Genomic DNA, 14,040 nt, shown 5'->3' on the forward strand with positions numbered 1-14,040 from the left:
CTGATATTTGAAGGGTGCCTTCTCCAAACTGCCATTTTTAGATCTCTCCACAGGTGTTCTATGGGATTCAGGTCTGGACTCATTGCTGGCCACCTTAGAAGTCTCCAGTGCTTTCTCTCAAACCATTTTCTAGTGCTTTTTGAAGTGTGTTTTGGGTCATTGTCCTGCTGGAAGACCCATGACCTCTGAGGGAGACCCAGCTTTCTCACACTGGGCCCTACATTATGCTGCAAAATTTGTTGGTAGTCTTCAGACTTCATAATGCCATACACACGGTCAAGCAGTCAAGTGCCAGAGGCAGCAAAGCAACCCCAAAACATCAGGGAACCTCCGCCATGTTTGACTGTAGGGACCGTGTTCTTTTCTTTGAATGCCTCTCTTTTTCTCCTGTAAACTCTATGTTGATGCCTTTGCCCAAAAAGCTCTACTTTTGTCTCATCTGACCAGAGAACATACTTCCAAAACGTTTTAGGCTTTTTCAGGTAAGTTTTGGCAAACTCCAGCCTGGCTTTTTTATGTCTCGGGGTAAGAAGTGGGGTCTTCCTGGGTCTCCTACCATACAGTCCCTTTTCTGTTATGAGCTCATTTTCTCCTTCACCTTTGATGTCCGATGAACTCCCTCTGCTGGTGAAAGGAGGTAGTGAAATTGATTTGGATGGGAAAAACCTGTCATCTGAACAGGTGGAGTGTGATTGGACATCCGGAAACTGAGTGGATATAAGGATGCCGACGCCCTGCTGGGTTGCTGGTGATCCTCTCTGCTCTGAGCTCTGGCCTCCAGTTTAGTCCTGTCTACTAAAGCTAAGTTTTTGCTCTGCTATTGTTCCATGAGATTTTGTCTGGTTTACTTAGTGTTTGTGTTCAGCCAGCCCTGGTTGGGACTGGCTGAACTCCATTTTTGTCTCTGATCAGTTGATCTCTTTGCTCTGTTTTCAGAATATACCTGAGTGCTGATATAGTGATTTTGAAGTCTAGTGACTTCAGGGCCTTTTCTATCAGACGTGTTTAACATTATTTTTGGCAGGGTTTTTGCGTGATTGCAGATGGTTGCTTTTCTTTCCTGTCCTGTCTGGTTAGTGAGGGCCCCATCGTTTGCTTGGCCTGTCTTTCTGTCTGTTTGTGTTTTCATCTGTTTTCACCGTCAATACATGTTGGGGGCTGTCTATTGCTTTGGGGTCTGCTCTGGGGCAGTTTAGATTTCCCCTTTCTTTCTTTAGGTTTATTTAGTTCTCCGGCTGTGAACGAGGTGTCTAGGACCACCGTAGGAACATCCCACGGCTACTGTTAGTTGTTGTGAATAGGATCAGGGGTCTGCAATCCGCCAGCTACCAACCTCTCCAGTTTTCTGGACTTAGCTTGTATTTTTGTTTCTTCCTCCTCCGGTGACTCATTCATAACACTTTTCATTCAGATGCTGACTGATAGTACGGGTTGACACTGTTGTACCCTTGGACTGCAGGGCAGCTTGAACTTGTTTGGATGTAAGTCGAGGTTCTTTATCCAACATCCGCACAATTTTGCGTTGAAATCTCTTGTCCATTTTTCTTTTCCGTCCACATCTAGGGAGGTTAGCCACAGTGCCATGGGCTTTAAACTTCTTGATGACACTGCCCACGGTAGACACAGGAACATTCAGGTCTTTGGAGATGGACTTGTAGCCTTGAGATTGCTCATGCTTCCTCACAATTTGGTTTCTCAAGTCCTCAGACAGTTCTTTGGTCTTCTTTCTTTTCTCCATGCTCAATGTGGTACACACAAGGATACAGGACAGAGGTTGAGTCAACTTTAATCCATGTCAACTGGCTGCAAGTGTGATTTAGTTATTGCCAGCACCTGTTAGGTGCCACAGGTAAGTTACAGGTGCTGTTAATTACACAAATTAGAGAAGCATCACATGATTTTTCGAACAGTGCCAATACTTTTGTCCACCCTCTTTTTTATGTTTGGTGTGGAATTATATCCAATTTGGCTTTAGGACAATTCTTTTTGTGTTTTTTCATTTAAGACAAATTAAATAAAGATAATAACACCAAAGAATTTCTGTTTGCAATCATTTTCAGAAAGAAACTGAGTATTATCTGACAGAATTGCAGGGGTGTCAATACTTTTGGCCACAACTGTAAGCACAGTATCCAGACAAGTGTCTATTAAGAAAAAATGTATATGTGCCTAATGTATACTCCACAGGATCAGCCCTGAATTTTTTCTATAAATTTTTACACTTTTTTTTAAAAAATGTTTTAACTTTATTACACTGTCCCAGGGGGGACACCACTGTCATGTGTGAGATCGTTGATCTGACACATCACAGATCGCTGTGACAGATCAGCGATCTGACACAGGTGCTGCACAGGCTTCCTCATGCCTGCGCTCCGCAGGCAATGAGGAAGCCGGCTCCCTGCAGGCCCCCGAAGGTCCCCGCCGCCATATTGGATCCGGGGACCTGCAGGGATGCTGCACATTGCGCTGCTGCGGGGGTCTCAGGGAAGCACAGAGGGAGCCCCCTCCCTGTCGATGCTTCCCTAAACCCCTGATACACTGTGATCGTGTTTGATCGCAGTGTGCCAGGGGTTAACGTGCCGGGGGCTGTCTGTGACCGCCCCTGACACATAGTGCCGGGTGTCAGCTCTGATAATCGTCTGACACCCGGCCGTGATCAGCGGCGCCACCCCCCCCCCCCCCCCCGGGAGCGCCGCTGATCGCTATGACGTACTATCCCGTCCTTGGGAATTAAGTCCCAGGGCACATGGACGGGATACTACGTCATATGTCAGAAAGGGGTTAATGACCAAGCCAATTTTTACAGTTCTGACCACTGTCACTTTATAAGGTTATAGCTCTGGAACGCTTCATCGGATCCCAGTGATTCTGAGACTGTTTGTTTTTTTTTCGTGACATATTGTATTTCATGTTATTGATACAATTTCTTCGACATGGCTTGCGTTTATATATGAAAAAAACCCGGAAATTTGGCGAAAATTTAGCAATTTTCAAAATTAAAATTTTTGTACACTTAAATCAGAGTGTCACACAAAATAGTTAGTAAATAACATTTCCCACATGTCATCTTTACATCAACACAATTTTGGAAACATCGATTGATATTTTTTTTTTTTTGTTTGGACGGTATAAGGGTTAAAAGTTGACAAGCGATTTCTCATTTTTTACAACACCATTTTTTTATTTTTTTATTTTTTTTTAGGGACTACATCAATTTGAAGTGAGTTTGGGGGGGTCAATATAACAGAAAATACCCAAAAGTGACACCATTTTAAAAACTGCAACCTTCAAGGTGCTCAAAACCACATTCAAGAAGTTTATTAACCCTTCAGGTGCGCCACGAGAGCTAAAGCAATGTGGAAGGAAAAAATGTACATTTTACTTTTTTCACAAAAAAATTACTTTGAAACCAATTTTTTTTTTATTTTCACAATGGTATCAGTAGAAATTGCAGAACATATTTTGTTTGTGGTCCATTTTCTCCTGAGTGCGCCGATACCCCGTATGTGGGGGGGGGGGGGGAAGCAACTGTTTGGGTGCATGGCAGGGCTCAGAAGGGAGGGAGTACCTTTTGAACGCAAAATTGGCTGGAATCAATGGTGGCGCTACGTCGCATTTGGAGACCCCCCCCCTGACGTACCTAAACAGTGGAAAGCCCCCCAAATGTAACTCCAATCCTAACCCCAACACACCACTAATCCTCCCAACCGTAATCCCATCCCTAACCCTAATTTTGATCACTGATAGGGTCTATCACTTTGATCAAAATGAACCAATAGGAAAAATTTCCTATTGTTGCCAGGTGCTGGCTGGTAGATCTTTGTGGATGCACTGCACATGCGCCCACCATTTTCTTTCCCGAAGAAGACGCCAGGGGACAGGCCTGGGGGAGGCAGGAGGGTCCAGGGATACCGGAGGGGGCTCGGAGGACCCCCATTCCTCTCTCCTCTGATATGCTAGACCATATCAGAGGAGAGAAATTAAATGGGAAATCAGACTTTTTATTTTGCAGTCACCGTTATTCCAGGAATAAAGGTGATCGTGACACTGGGGTCTGGGTTGACCCGAATCATGTTCTCCGGGGTCTCAGCTACCCCCAGTGGGCGAAACCCCGGAGAATTTCCGACACTGGGGGGGCACCATAACCTTATTTCCTCAGCGCCGATAAAAAGCGGCGCTGAGGAATAAGTACCCTTAACTGCCACTGCTAAAAGGTGTATTGGCAGTCGTTAAGGGGATAAAGTACAGAAAAAACAGTGCCAGCAGTGAAGGCATCACAAAATCTGCAAAGCCGCTTCAGGAAAAATACTGATGGCTTTTTTTTTTTTTTCTTTTTTTTTTTATAGTAGTCACCTTAAAGATGCTGTGTTCATACCCATATAGGAAAATGAAGGTGTGAAATGCTACTGTTCAGAGGCAGGAAGTAATGTTGGATAAGAACAGAAAATACCACAGGGGAAAACTTGGTTAAGAGTTCACCTTTTCTGAGGCTTGCACTGCTGGGGAATGCCGACGTTTAGAAGTCTTTGATTCTACTTATGATAAAGAGAAAGTCCCGTCGACTTCTGTGGCCTAAATCTTTGTAAAAGTCTCCATGATGTAGTCAACCAAGCCATGGTTTGAGAATACTGCTATGGTCAGGGAATCCAGTGTGAAGGAGATGGTTAGTTACCTGATGTATAGTATCTCACAAAAGTGAGTACACCCCTCACCATTTTTGTAAATATTTTATTATCTTTTCATGGGATAACACTAAAGATACGATACAATGTAAAGTAGTCAGTGTACAGCTTGTATAGCAGTGTAAATTTGATGTGCCCTCTAAATAACTGAACACACAGCCACCAATGTCTAAATCGCTGGCAACAAAAGTGAGTACACACCTAAGTGAAAATGGCCAAATTGTGCCCAATTAGCCATTTTCCCTCCCCGGTGCCATGTGACTCACTAGTGTTACATGGGAGTTGGTGTAAAATTTGGTGTTCTCGCTCTTACTCTCTCATATTGATCACTGGAAGCTCAACATGGCACCTCATGGCCAAGAACTCTGAGGAACTGAAAAAAATAATTTTTGCTCTACATAAAGATGGCAATCTTCTTGTAGCCCAGGCCAACACCCTGAAATTGAGCTGCAGCATAGTTACCAAGACCATACAGTGGTTTAAAAAGAACAGGTTCCACTTAGAACTGGCCTCGTCATGGTCAATCATTGTTGTATCTTCAAAATGGCCATATGAGTGCTGCCAGCATTGCTGCAGATATTAAAGGGTCCGGGGTCAGCCTGTCAGTGCTCGGACCATACGCTGCACACTGCATCAAATTGGTCTGCATGGCTGTCATCCCAGAAGGAAGCTTCGCAAGAATGTCTTCAAACTATTTACAGCGATATTGCAGTGTGTAACGGGGGCTTTAGTCTGATAGCCTGCAAAGTCACCGATTTTGTGACGTTGCAGTGATATTGTTAGCGATATCGCTGCATGTGATACTTACCTCCGACCGGCTCCCCCGCTGCTCATCGTTGGTCGCGCGAGAAGGTCCTGGATCATTTCTCGTCGGCCACTTACTGCTGGGCTTCCTGCTGTGACGACGAGCGACGCGTGGACGCGGGCGGGAGGACGTCAGGATCTCCGCTTCTGACAGGTAAGTAGCGACCCCCGTCCCCAGCGATATCGCTGGTGAGATCTGCCTGTGTGGCAGCTCACTAGCGACCACTTAGCGATGCACCAGCGATCCATATCGTTGTCGGGATCGCTGGTGCATCGCTATGTGTAACGGTACCCTTAGGACATGGATTACTGGAACAATGTCCTGTGGTCTGATGAGACCAAGATAAGCTTATTTGATTCAAGAATACAAAGACCAGTGTGGCTTGCCTACAGTCAAGCATTGTGGTGGGAGTGTCACTTTTTTGGAGCTGAATGATTGCTGTCTGCAGTGGGGAGCTACAGTTCATTGTGGGAACCATGAATGACAACATGTACTGACACAAACTGAAACAGAGCATAATCCCCCTCCCTTTGGAAACTGGGCCGCAGAGCAGTATTTCACCCATGATAAAGACCCCAAACACACCACTCCAAGATGACCACTGCCTTGCTAAAAAAAAACTGAGAATAAAGGTGCTGGACTGGCCAAGCAGGTCTGCAGACCTAAACCATATTGAGCATCTGTGGGGCATCCTCAAATAGAAGGTGGAGGGGCTCATGGTCAACAGCCATGAGCTCCGTGATATCATGGATACCCAGTGGAAGAGGATACCATTGGCAACCTATGAAACTCTAGTGAATGGCACACCCAAGAGAGTTAAGGCAGTGCTTGGGAATAATGGTGGCTACATAATATTTTCACTTTGGGCACAATTTGGACATTTGTACTTGGGGGTGTACTCACTTTTGTTGCCATCTGTTTACACATTAATGGATGTGCGTTGAGTTACTTAGAGGGCACATCAAATTTACACTGTTATACAAGCTGCACACTGACTACTTTTACATTGTATCCAAGTGTCATATCTTCACTGTTGTCCCATGAAAATATAGAATAAAATAGATACAAAGATGTGAGGGGTGTACTCACTTTTGTGAGATACTGTATACAGTGCATACATATACTAAGATTCTTTATGTTGTTTCTTGCAGCCCCACGTCAATGTTCAATATGTCAGTCTCTAGCAGTTGTGGAATGTCTTGACTGCTACGAGGATCTGGGGATCACTCCAGGACACACAAAACAGTACTGTGGAATCTGCAACAAGCAGGTACATCCTTTCTGTGTGATAAATCAGACTAAAATAACATTCTTTTGGTGATCTGTATGGGAGCTTAATTAACTTTTCCTTATGGACAGGTTCACCTTCACAAGCAGAGAGCAGGCCACCAACCAAGAGATCTCTGTGTGCCTGAGAATCTCAACCGCCAAGCTGTGTTACAAAGACAGAATTTGCAGCTGTACGCCGTTTTATGCATAGAAACAAGTCATTATGTGGCATTTATTAGAATTCACTCTCACCGCAGGCCTCTTTGGGCCTTCTTCGATAGCATGGCTGACCGGGAAGGTGAGTTCAGTGCTGGGGTCCAGCTTTTTCTTGCAGTTTGTGAATTGTCATTGTACCGTAGACACTTCCTATAAAATTAGTAAACCCTTCATCACCAATACAGTTTCCAGCTGTTCTAGAATTTCTGACTTTTTGTCTTATTAATTGATTATTTTCAGTGAGGTTTATTTATTTTCTTGAACTTTTTAGGTGGACAGAATGGATTTAACATCCCCCGTGTAACTCCTTGCCCAGAAGTGACTGAATACTTAGAAATGACGGCTGAGGAACTACAGCAAGAGGACCCAAAAAGCATGCCAACATATGCCCGACGGCTACTCTGTGACGCTTACATGTGTCTGTATTACAGCCCTGACCTAAGTCTGTACAAATGAGGCTCCTTGTTTGACTTCTGGAAGAGTTCAGAGAAAGTTTTCTGTAATATTTCTTTCACCGCCTTCTTTAGCAATTTAATCCAATCTGCAATTTAAAACTATAGCTTACTTTTTACTAGGTGATGTTTGCAAAAATTTCGGGCTGGCTCCCAGTTTTTTTTTTATTCTCTTTATTGTGACAATGACATTTTATCAGATGGTGAATAATTTCTGCAATTAAATATATTTTTTACATGTATGGAGCATGTTTCCACTATGTTGAGTCTAATCTTCCTGCTATAATATTCCTTCCTTGTACAGTTCAACAATTCAGGGTTTCCCAACTCCAGTCCTCAAGGCACACCAACAGATCATGTTTTCAGGATTTCCTTAGTATTGCTCAGGTGATAATTGCTTCACCTGTGCAATACAAAGGAAATCCTGAAAACATGATCTGTTGGTGGGCCTTGAGGACTGGAGTTGGGGAACCCTGTAATAATTAATCCCACACACCAACACACCCATGTTCATTTGCCTTTACTAATAAAGCAAGGACCTAATTTCTACAGCGTGAAGACCTCTACTGCCCATTTTGTCATGAAATTGATGTCATACCCCGTCCTCTGTATAAGGGCTCATACTCGCATGGTTCTCGTGCTAGTCTCTCACATGAAAACCCGGCACTGGGACCGGAGTGTATGGCTGCATATAAATACATGTAGCCAGACGCTCCGGTCCGAGTGCCGGTGGCAGTGCCGGGTTTTCATGTGAGAGACTCGCACGATTCTCGTGCGAGTCTTTCGCAAGTGAGTATGAGCCCTTATAGCCTCTTTCAGTGGGTCACTCACAGATTTAAAGTTTCTGGAAATGCCTCTGTATTGGCCTGACTGTTTATGAATGCCAGTGAAAAGGGGGTCTCGGCTTTACAAAATTACCACAGTGTTGATGGCAAATGGAGCAGTTCCAAAATATTGTTTTTTACATTGCTGAAATGGTTCCCTGACAGTAAGTGAAGATGACTAGTCTTAACATTGGGACCCCTCACCATGTATGTTCTGAGTAAGGGAATCTATTTGAGCTTATCCTCATGTAGGCACTGAAAAGAATAATTTGCCTGTGTAATCCATAGATGTTTTGGGTCCTCTAAAGACAGAGACCCTACTCTGGTTAATATAGGGGTTTCTAATTAAAACTAGCTTAATGGGTCAATTTTCAAAGAGTTACATTGAAAGAAACAGGATATCCCTTTTCTGATTATTACAAAATCCGGTAAGGAACCGTCAACTCCTTCCCCACATATCCTAACAAGGCCTCATTTTCGATGTCTCTGATTTTTCTCATATGTAAAAACGCGGACCATTTTTCATCAATGTTTTAGATCCGAGTTTCATCAGTGTTTGGCAGTGTAAGTTTTTACCATCAGTGCTTCATCAGTAGTTTTCATGTATGAAAAGAATAAATGAATTACAATGTTGATCACGGTCGGCAAATGGACCATGAACTGATACCATGTCTTGTCTGGGATTTTAACAGACCCACAGACTTGTAATTTCGATCCATGACTCAGATGGAAAAGTGGCGTCTCCATGACTTTTTTGAGGACCGCTCATTCGGCAAAAGAAATGAAAAAAAAAAAAAAAAAAAAAATGCGGACATGTGAACAGAACCAATAGAGTAGAATGGGTGTGTTTTTATCCATGAAAAACACATATGTTACTCATGGACATCTGAATGAAGGTCGGGTCCTGTCTGAAGGGGCATTTTCAAACCCTGACATAAATGTACAGCGTTGCGCTCGAGCCATCGGCAGCGGGTGTCATCAGAAATAACTGATCTGGAGTTTTTAACTTCCTTTATGCATCGGTTTATGTAGTGCACAAAGCTATATGTTCCCCCAGGTGCGTTTCATTGCGTTTTATGTTTGCAATGACTATTAAAAAACACTAGCTGTAAATACCTGTCACAGTTTTTAAAAAATCCTCTCCACAAATGTGATGTCTTAACAAGATCAGCAGATTTTCCACAATTTACAGCAAGAGGCACACTCATCACATTGGGATATTAGGATACGTGTGAATCCTTCCTTTACCCCATGACCCTGTACGCAGTCAGACAGAGCTGATTCTTGTAGCTTGCCTGCGGCTGTTTTTGGTTTATTATCCTTGTGAGTGTAAAATTTGGAAACCGTGACCTTAAGCACGAGGACTTGAGCAACGAGGCAGGATAAATAGTTGTTATATGGAAATAACTAGGATTCGATTTCCTAGGACTTGCATGTCTCAACATTTTGGTTGTAGTAAGAGTAAGATGTCAACAGAGGGAGCTCTTATATTCTGGTTGCTGGAATGGTTTTTGTTTTGCTTTTCATGCAAATAACCAGCAGAGTCCGCCTGTAGCACGCTCAGTCTCTGCAAGCATGGTTCTTCGCTTGCAGACAGAGGAAGCAAAACAGGTCTGAGCTCTTCTGACTAAAGTAGACACCACATTGACTTTACTCCTCCCACCGTGTGATCTAAAAGTGGAATTCCCCAGACTGACATATAGGAACTTCCCATCAGTCACCATGATAGGGAGGTGGAAACAGGGTCAGGAAGTTTCTACAGAGCAAGCCAGAAATATCCTAATGGTAGGTACAGGGGGCAGCAGTGCTGGTTATTGCTAGTGCTAGGGTAGTAGTGCTGGTTATTGCTAGTGCTAGGGTAGTAGTGCTGGTTGCCAGTGCTAGGGTAGTAGTGCTGGTTATTGTCAGTGCTAGGGTAGTAGTGCTGGTTATTGCCAGTGCTAGGGTAGTAGTGCTGGTTATTGTCAGTGCTAGGGTAGTAGTGCTGGTTATTGCCAGTGCTAGGGTAGTAGTGCTGGTTATTGCCAGTGCTAGGGTATTAGTGCTGGTTATTGTCAGTGCTAGGGTAGTAGTGCTGGTTATTGTCAGTGCTAGGGTATTAGTGCTGGTTGCCAGTGCTAGGGTAGTAGTGCTGGTTATTGCCAGTGCTAGGGTATTAGTGCTGGTTATTGTCAGTGCTAGGGTAGTAGTGCTGGTTATTGTCAGTGCTAGGGTAGTAGTGCTGGTTATTGCCAGTGCTAGGGTTGTAGTGCTGGTTATTGTCAGTGCTAGGGTATTAGTGCTGGTTGCCAGTGCTAGGGTATTAGTGCTGGTTATTGCCAGTGCTAGGGTAGTAGTGCTGGTTATTGTCAGTGCTAGGGTTGTAGTGCTGGTTATTGCCGGTGCTAGGGTTGTAGTGCTGGTTATTGCCAGTGCTAGGGTATTAGTGGTGGTTATTGTCAGTGCTAGGGTATTAGTGCTGGTTATTGTCAGTGCTAGGGTAGTAGTGCTGGTTATTGTCAGTGCTAGGGTTGTAGTGCTGGTTATTGCCGGTGCTAGGGTTGTAGTGCTGGTTATTGCCAGTGCTAGGGTATTAGTGGTGGTTATTGTCAGTGCTAGGGTATTAGTGCTGGTTATTGCCAGTGCTAGGGTAGTAGTGCTGGTTATTGCCAGTGCTAGGGTATTAGTGGTGGTTATTGTCAGTGCTAGGGTATTAGTGCTGGTTATTGCCAGTGCTAGGGTATTAGTGGTGGTTATTGTCAGTGCTAGGGTATTAGTGCTGGTTATTGCCAGTGCTAGGGTTGTAGTGTAGGTTATTGCCAGTGCTAGGGTAGTAGTGCTGGTTATTGCCGGTGCTAGGGTTGTAGTGTAGGTTATTGCCAGTGCTAGGGTATTAGTGCTGGTTATTGTCAGTGCTAGGGTAGTAGTGCTGGTTATTGTCAGTGCTAGGGTAGTAGTGCTGGTTATTGCCAGTGCTAGGGTATTAGTGCTGGTTATTGTCAGTGCTAGGGTTGTAGTGTAGGTTATTGCTAGGGTAGTAGTGCTGGTTATTGCCAGTGCTAGGGTAGTAGTGCTGGTTATTGCCGGTGCTAGGGTTGTAGTGCTGGTTATTGCCAGTGCTAGGGTATTAGTGCTGGTTGCCAGTGCTAGGGTAGTAGTGCTGGTTATTGCCAGTGCTAGGGTATTAGTGCTGGTTATTGTCAGTGCTAGGGTAGTAGTGCTGGTTATTGTCAGTGCTAGGGTAGTAGTGCTGGTTATTGCCAGTGCTAGGGTTGTAGTGCTGGTTATTGTCAGTGCTAGGGTATTAGTGCTGGTTGCCAGTGCTAGGGTATTAGTGCTGGTTATTGCCAGTGCTAGGGTAGTAGTGCTGGTTATTGTCAGTGCTAGGGTAGTAGTGCTGGTTATTGTCAGTGCTAGGGTTGTAGTGCTGGTTATTGCCGGTGCTAGGGTTGTAGTGCTGGTTATTGCCAGTGCTAGGGTATTAGTGGTGGTTATTGTCAGTGCTAGGGTATTAGTGCTGGTTATTGCCAGTGCTAGGGTTGTAGTGTAGGTTATTGCCAGTGCTAGGGTAGTAGTGCTGGTTATTGCCGGTGCTAGGGTTGTAGTGCTGGTTATTGCCAGTGCTAGGGTATTAGTGCTGGTTATTGTCAGTGCTAGGGTAGTAGTGCTGGTTATTGTCAGTGCTAGGGTAGTAGTGCTGGTTATTGCCAGTGCTAGGGTATTAGTGCTGGTTATTGTCAGTGCTAGGGTTGTAGTGTAGGTTATTGCTAGGGTAGTAGTGCTGGTTATTGCCAGTGCTAGGGTAGTAGTGCTGGTTATTGCCGGTGCTAGGGTTGTAGTGCTGGTTATTGCCAGTGCTAGGGTATTAGTGCTGGTTATTGTCAGTGCTAGGGTAGTAGTGCTGGTTATTGTCAGTGCTAGGGTAGTAGTGCTGGTTATTGCCAGTGCTAGGGTAGTAGTGCTGGTTATTGCTAGGGTATTAGTGCTGGTTATTGCCGGTGCTAGGGTAGTAGTGTAGGTTATTGCCGGTGCTAGGGTATTAGTGCTGGTTATTGCCAGTGCTAGGGTAGTAGTGCTGGTTATTGCCAGTGCTAGGGTAGTAGTGCTGGTTATTGCCAGTGCTAGGGTAGTAGTGCTGGTTATTGCCAGTGCTAGGGTAGTAGTGCTGGTTATTGCCGGTGCTAGGGTAGTAGTGCTGGTTATTGCTAGGGTATTAGTGCTGGTTATTGCCGGTGCTAGGGTAGTAGTGTAGGTTATTGCCGGTGCTAGGGTATTAGTGCTGGTTATTGCCGGTGCTAGGGTTGTAGTGCTGGTTATTGCCGGTGCTAGGGTTGTAGTGCTGGTTATTGCCGGTGCTAGGGTTGTAGTGTAGGTTATTGCCAGTGCTAGGGTATTAGTGCTGGTTATTGCCAGTGCTAGGGTATTAGTGCTGGTTATTGCCAGTGCTAGGGTAGTAGTGCTGGTTATTGTCAGTGCTAGGGTAGTAGTGCTGGTTATTGCCAGTGCTAGGGTATTAGTGCTGGTTATTGTCGGTGCTAGGGTATTAGTGCTGGTTATTGCCAGTGCTAGGGTATTAGTGGTGGTTATTGCCAGTGCTAGGGTATTAGTGGTGGTTATTGTCAGTGCTAGGGTAGTAGTGCTGGTTATTGCCGGTGCTAGGGTAGTAGTGCTGGTTATTGCCGGTGCTAGGGTTGTAGTGCTGGTTATTGCTAGGGTATTAGTGCTGGTTATTGCCGGTGCTAGGGTTGTAGTGTAGGTTATTGCTAGGGTTGTAGTGTAGGTTATTGCCAGTGCTAGGGTAGTAGTGCTGGTTATTGCCAGTGCTAGGGCAGGGTATGGTGTAGAGCTATTATGAATCTGCACATAATAAACTGGTTAGTGATAGGAGAAGAACATGCATATACAATAAGTGTCCAGTAAGGGGTATAAGCAGCAAGATCATTCAGAGCACGTGGGCAGGCGTAAGGGGAGGAGGTGTCACGGACATTACAGAATGAGGAAGGAGATACCAGTGCTAAACATTCAGGGGAGAAAATAGAAAACACAATTCAAATCTTGTTCTAGCAGGAAGTACCTAGTGACTGTAATGTTCTAAGATTGCTGCAGATGAAGATGCTCCTAGGTCCGGTCAACGAGTCTCTGCACAATCACATTCATGATTACATCAGATCCAAAAAGAGGATGCCAATTGTCCAGGGTAATTTTTCAGCCCTTTAATCATTGTATCGTTCACACCAGGCGTAAGCTGTGCAACGTAAAATGCTGATGGCTGTAGGGGAATATGATGCAGCGCACAACAGCGGCAGCATGGATGAATTTGCTGTGCCTCGAGGACCTGAAAAAAAGCTTAGAGACCAACATCCCAACATCGAGAGAATATTTGGAATCACAATGAATATTTTGGGAGTTCTTGCTCAAGATCAGTTATCCCTGCAATCAAGTGCAGAGCAGCAGATGTGGGTTCAGCTTCGAGGTGACAAAAGGAACATTGTAAAGGCTAAGGTAAGAATGGACAGGGGATTAATCTGGGATTAACGTGGACTTCAAAACTGAATTTTAAAAGTAATTTGCAAAAAAAAAATAAAAAATTTAGCTAAAGCTTAGTTTACATTTACCCTGTTTATAACAGAACCTGCAACGCAATGACGAATACCATCAGTGCACAAAGGACCCCATTTACTTATAGGGGATTTCTATGGGTAAAATATTAATCTCAAAGACTGACTGTCACTTCCAAACAGAAAACTACTGTGAACAGGTGCAGACTAAGAGTAGACCTCTCCATATATAACAAATAAAGTTGCACTCTAAGG

At 44.4% G+C, this 14,040-nt stretch overlaps 2 protein-coding genes across 6 annotated transcripts in view; both read left to right on the forward strand.

Annotated features, from left to right (window-relative positions):
* LOC141089182 (ubiquitin carboxyl-terminal hydrolase CYLD-like) overlaps nucleotides 1-7,666 on the forward strand; it is a 58,878-nt gene extending 51,212 nt beyond the window's left edge. For all 4 annotated transcript variants that reach the window (XM_073575509.1, XM_073575508.1, XM_073575510.1 and 1 more), the window contains 3 exons: nucleotides 6,639-6,757; nucleotides 6,847-7,054; nucleotides 7,244-7,666. In XM_073575509.1, the coding sequence (XP_073431610.1) occupies nucleotides 6,639-6,757; nucleotides 6,847-7,054; nucleotides 7,244-7,428 (512 nt within the window). In that variant the 3' untranslated portion in view covers nucleotides 7,429-7,666. The remainder of the gene's footprint in view (nucleotides 1-6,638; nucleotides 6,758-6,846; nucleotides 7,055-7,243) is intronic.
* A 2,253-nt stretch (nucleotides 7,667-9,919) lies between these two features.
* The window catches only part of LOC141089183 (protein KHNYN-like), a 28,514-nt gene continuing 24,393 nt past the window's right edge, over nucleotides 9,920-14,040 (forward strand). Inside the window, exons 1-2 of one of the 2 annotated variants that reach the window (XM_073575512.1) lie at nucleotides 9,920-10,033; nucleotides 13,466-13,729. In XM_073575512.1, coding sequence (XP_073431613.1) covers nucleotides 13,487-13,729 — 243 coding nt within the window. In that variant the 5' untranslated portion in view covers nucleotides 9,920-10,033; nucleotides 13,466-13,486. Of the gene's footprint in view, nucleotides 10,034-12,820; nucleotides 13,730-14,040 lie in introns of those variants that run through there. The other variant, XM_073575513.1, reaches the window with a different exon arrangement.

The sequence above is a fragment of the Dendrobates tinctorius genome, unplaced genomic scaffold (genome assembly GCF_039654945.1).
Source record: "Dendrobates tinctorius isolate UK_male_01 unplaced genomic scaffold, ASM3965494v1 ptg000044l, whole genome shotgun sequence".
Lineage (NCBI taxonomy): Eukaryota > Metazoa > Chordata > Amphibia > Anura > Dendrobatidae > Dendrobates > Dendrobates tinctorius.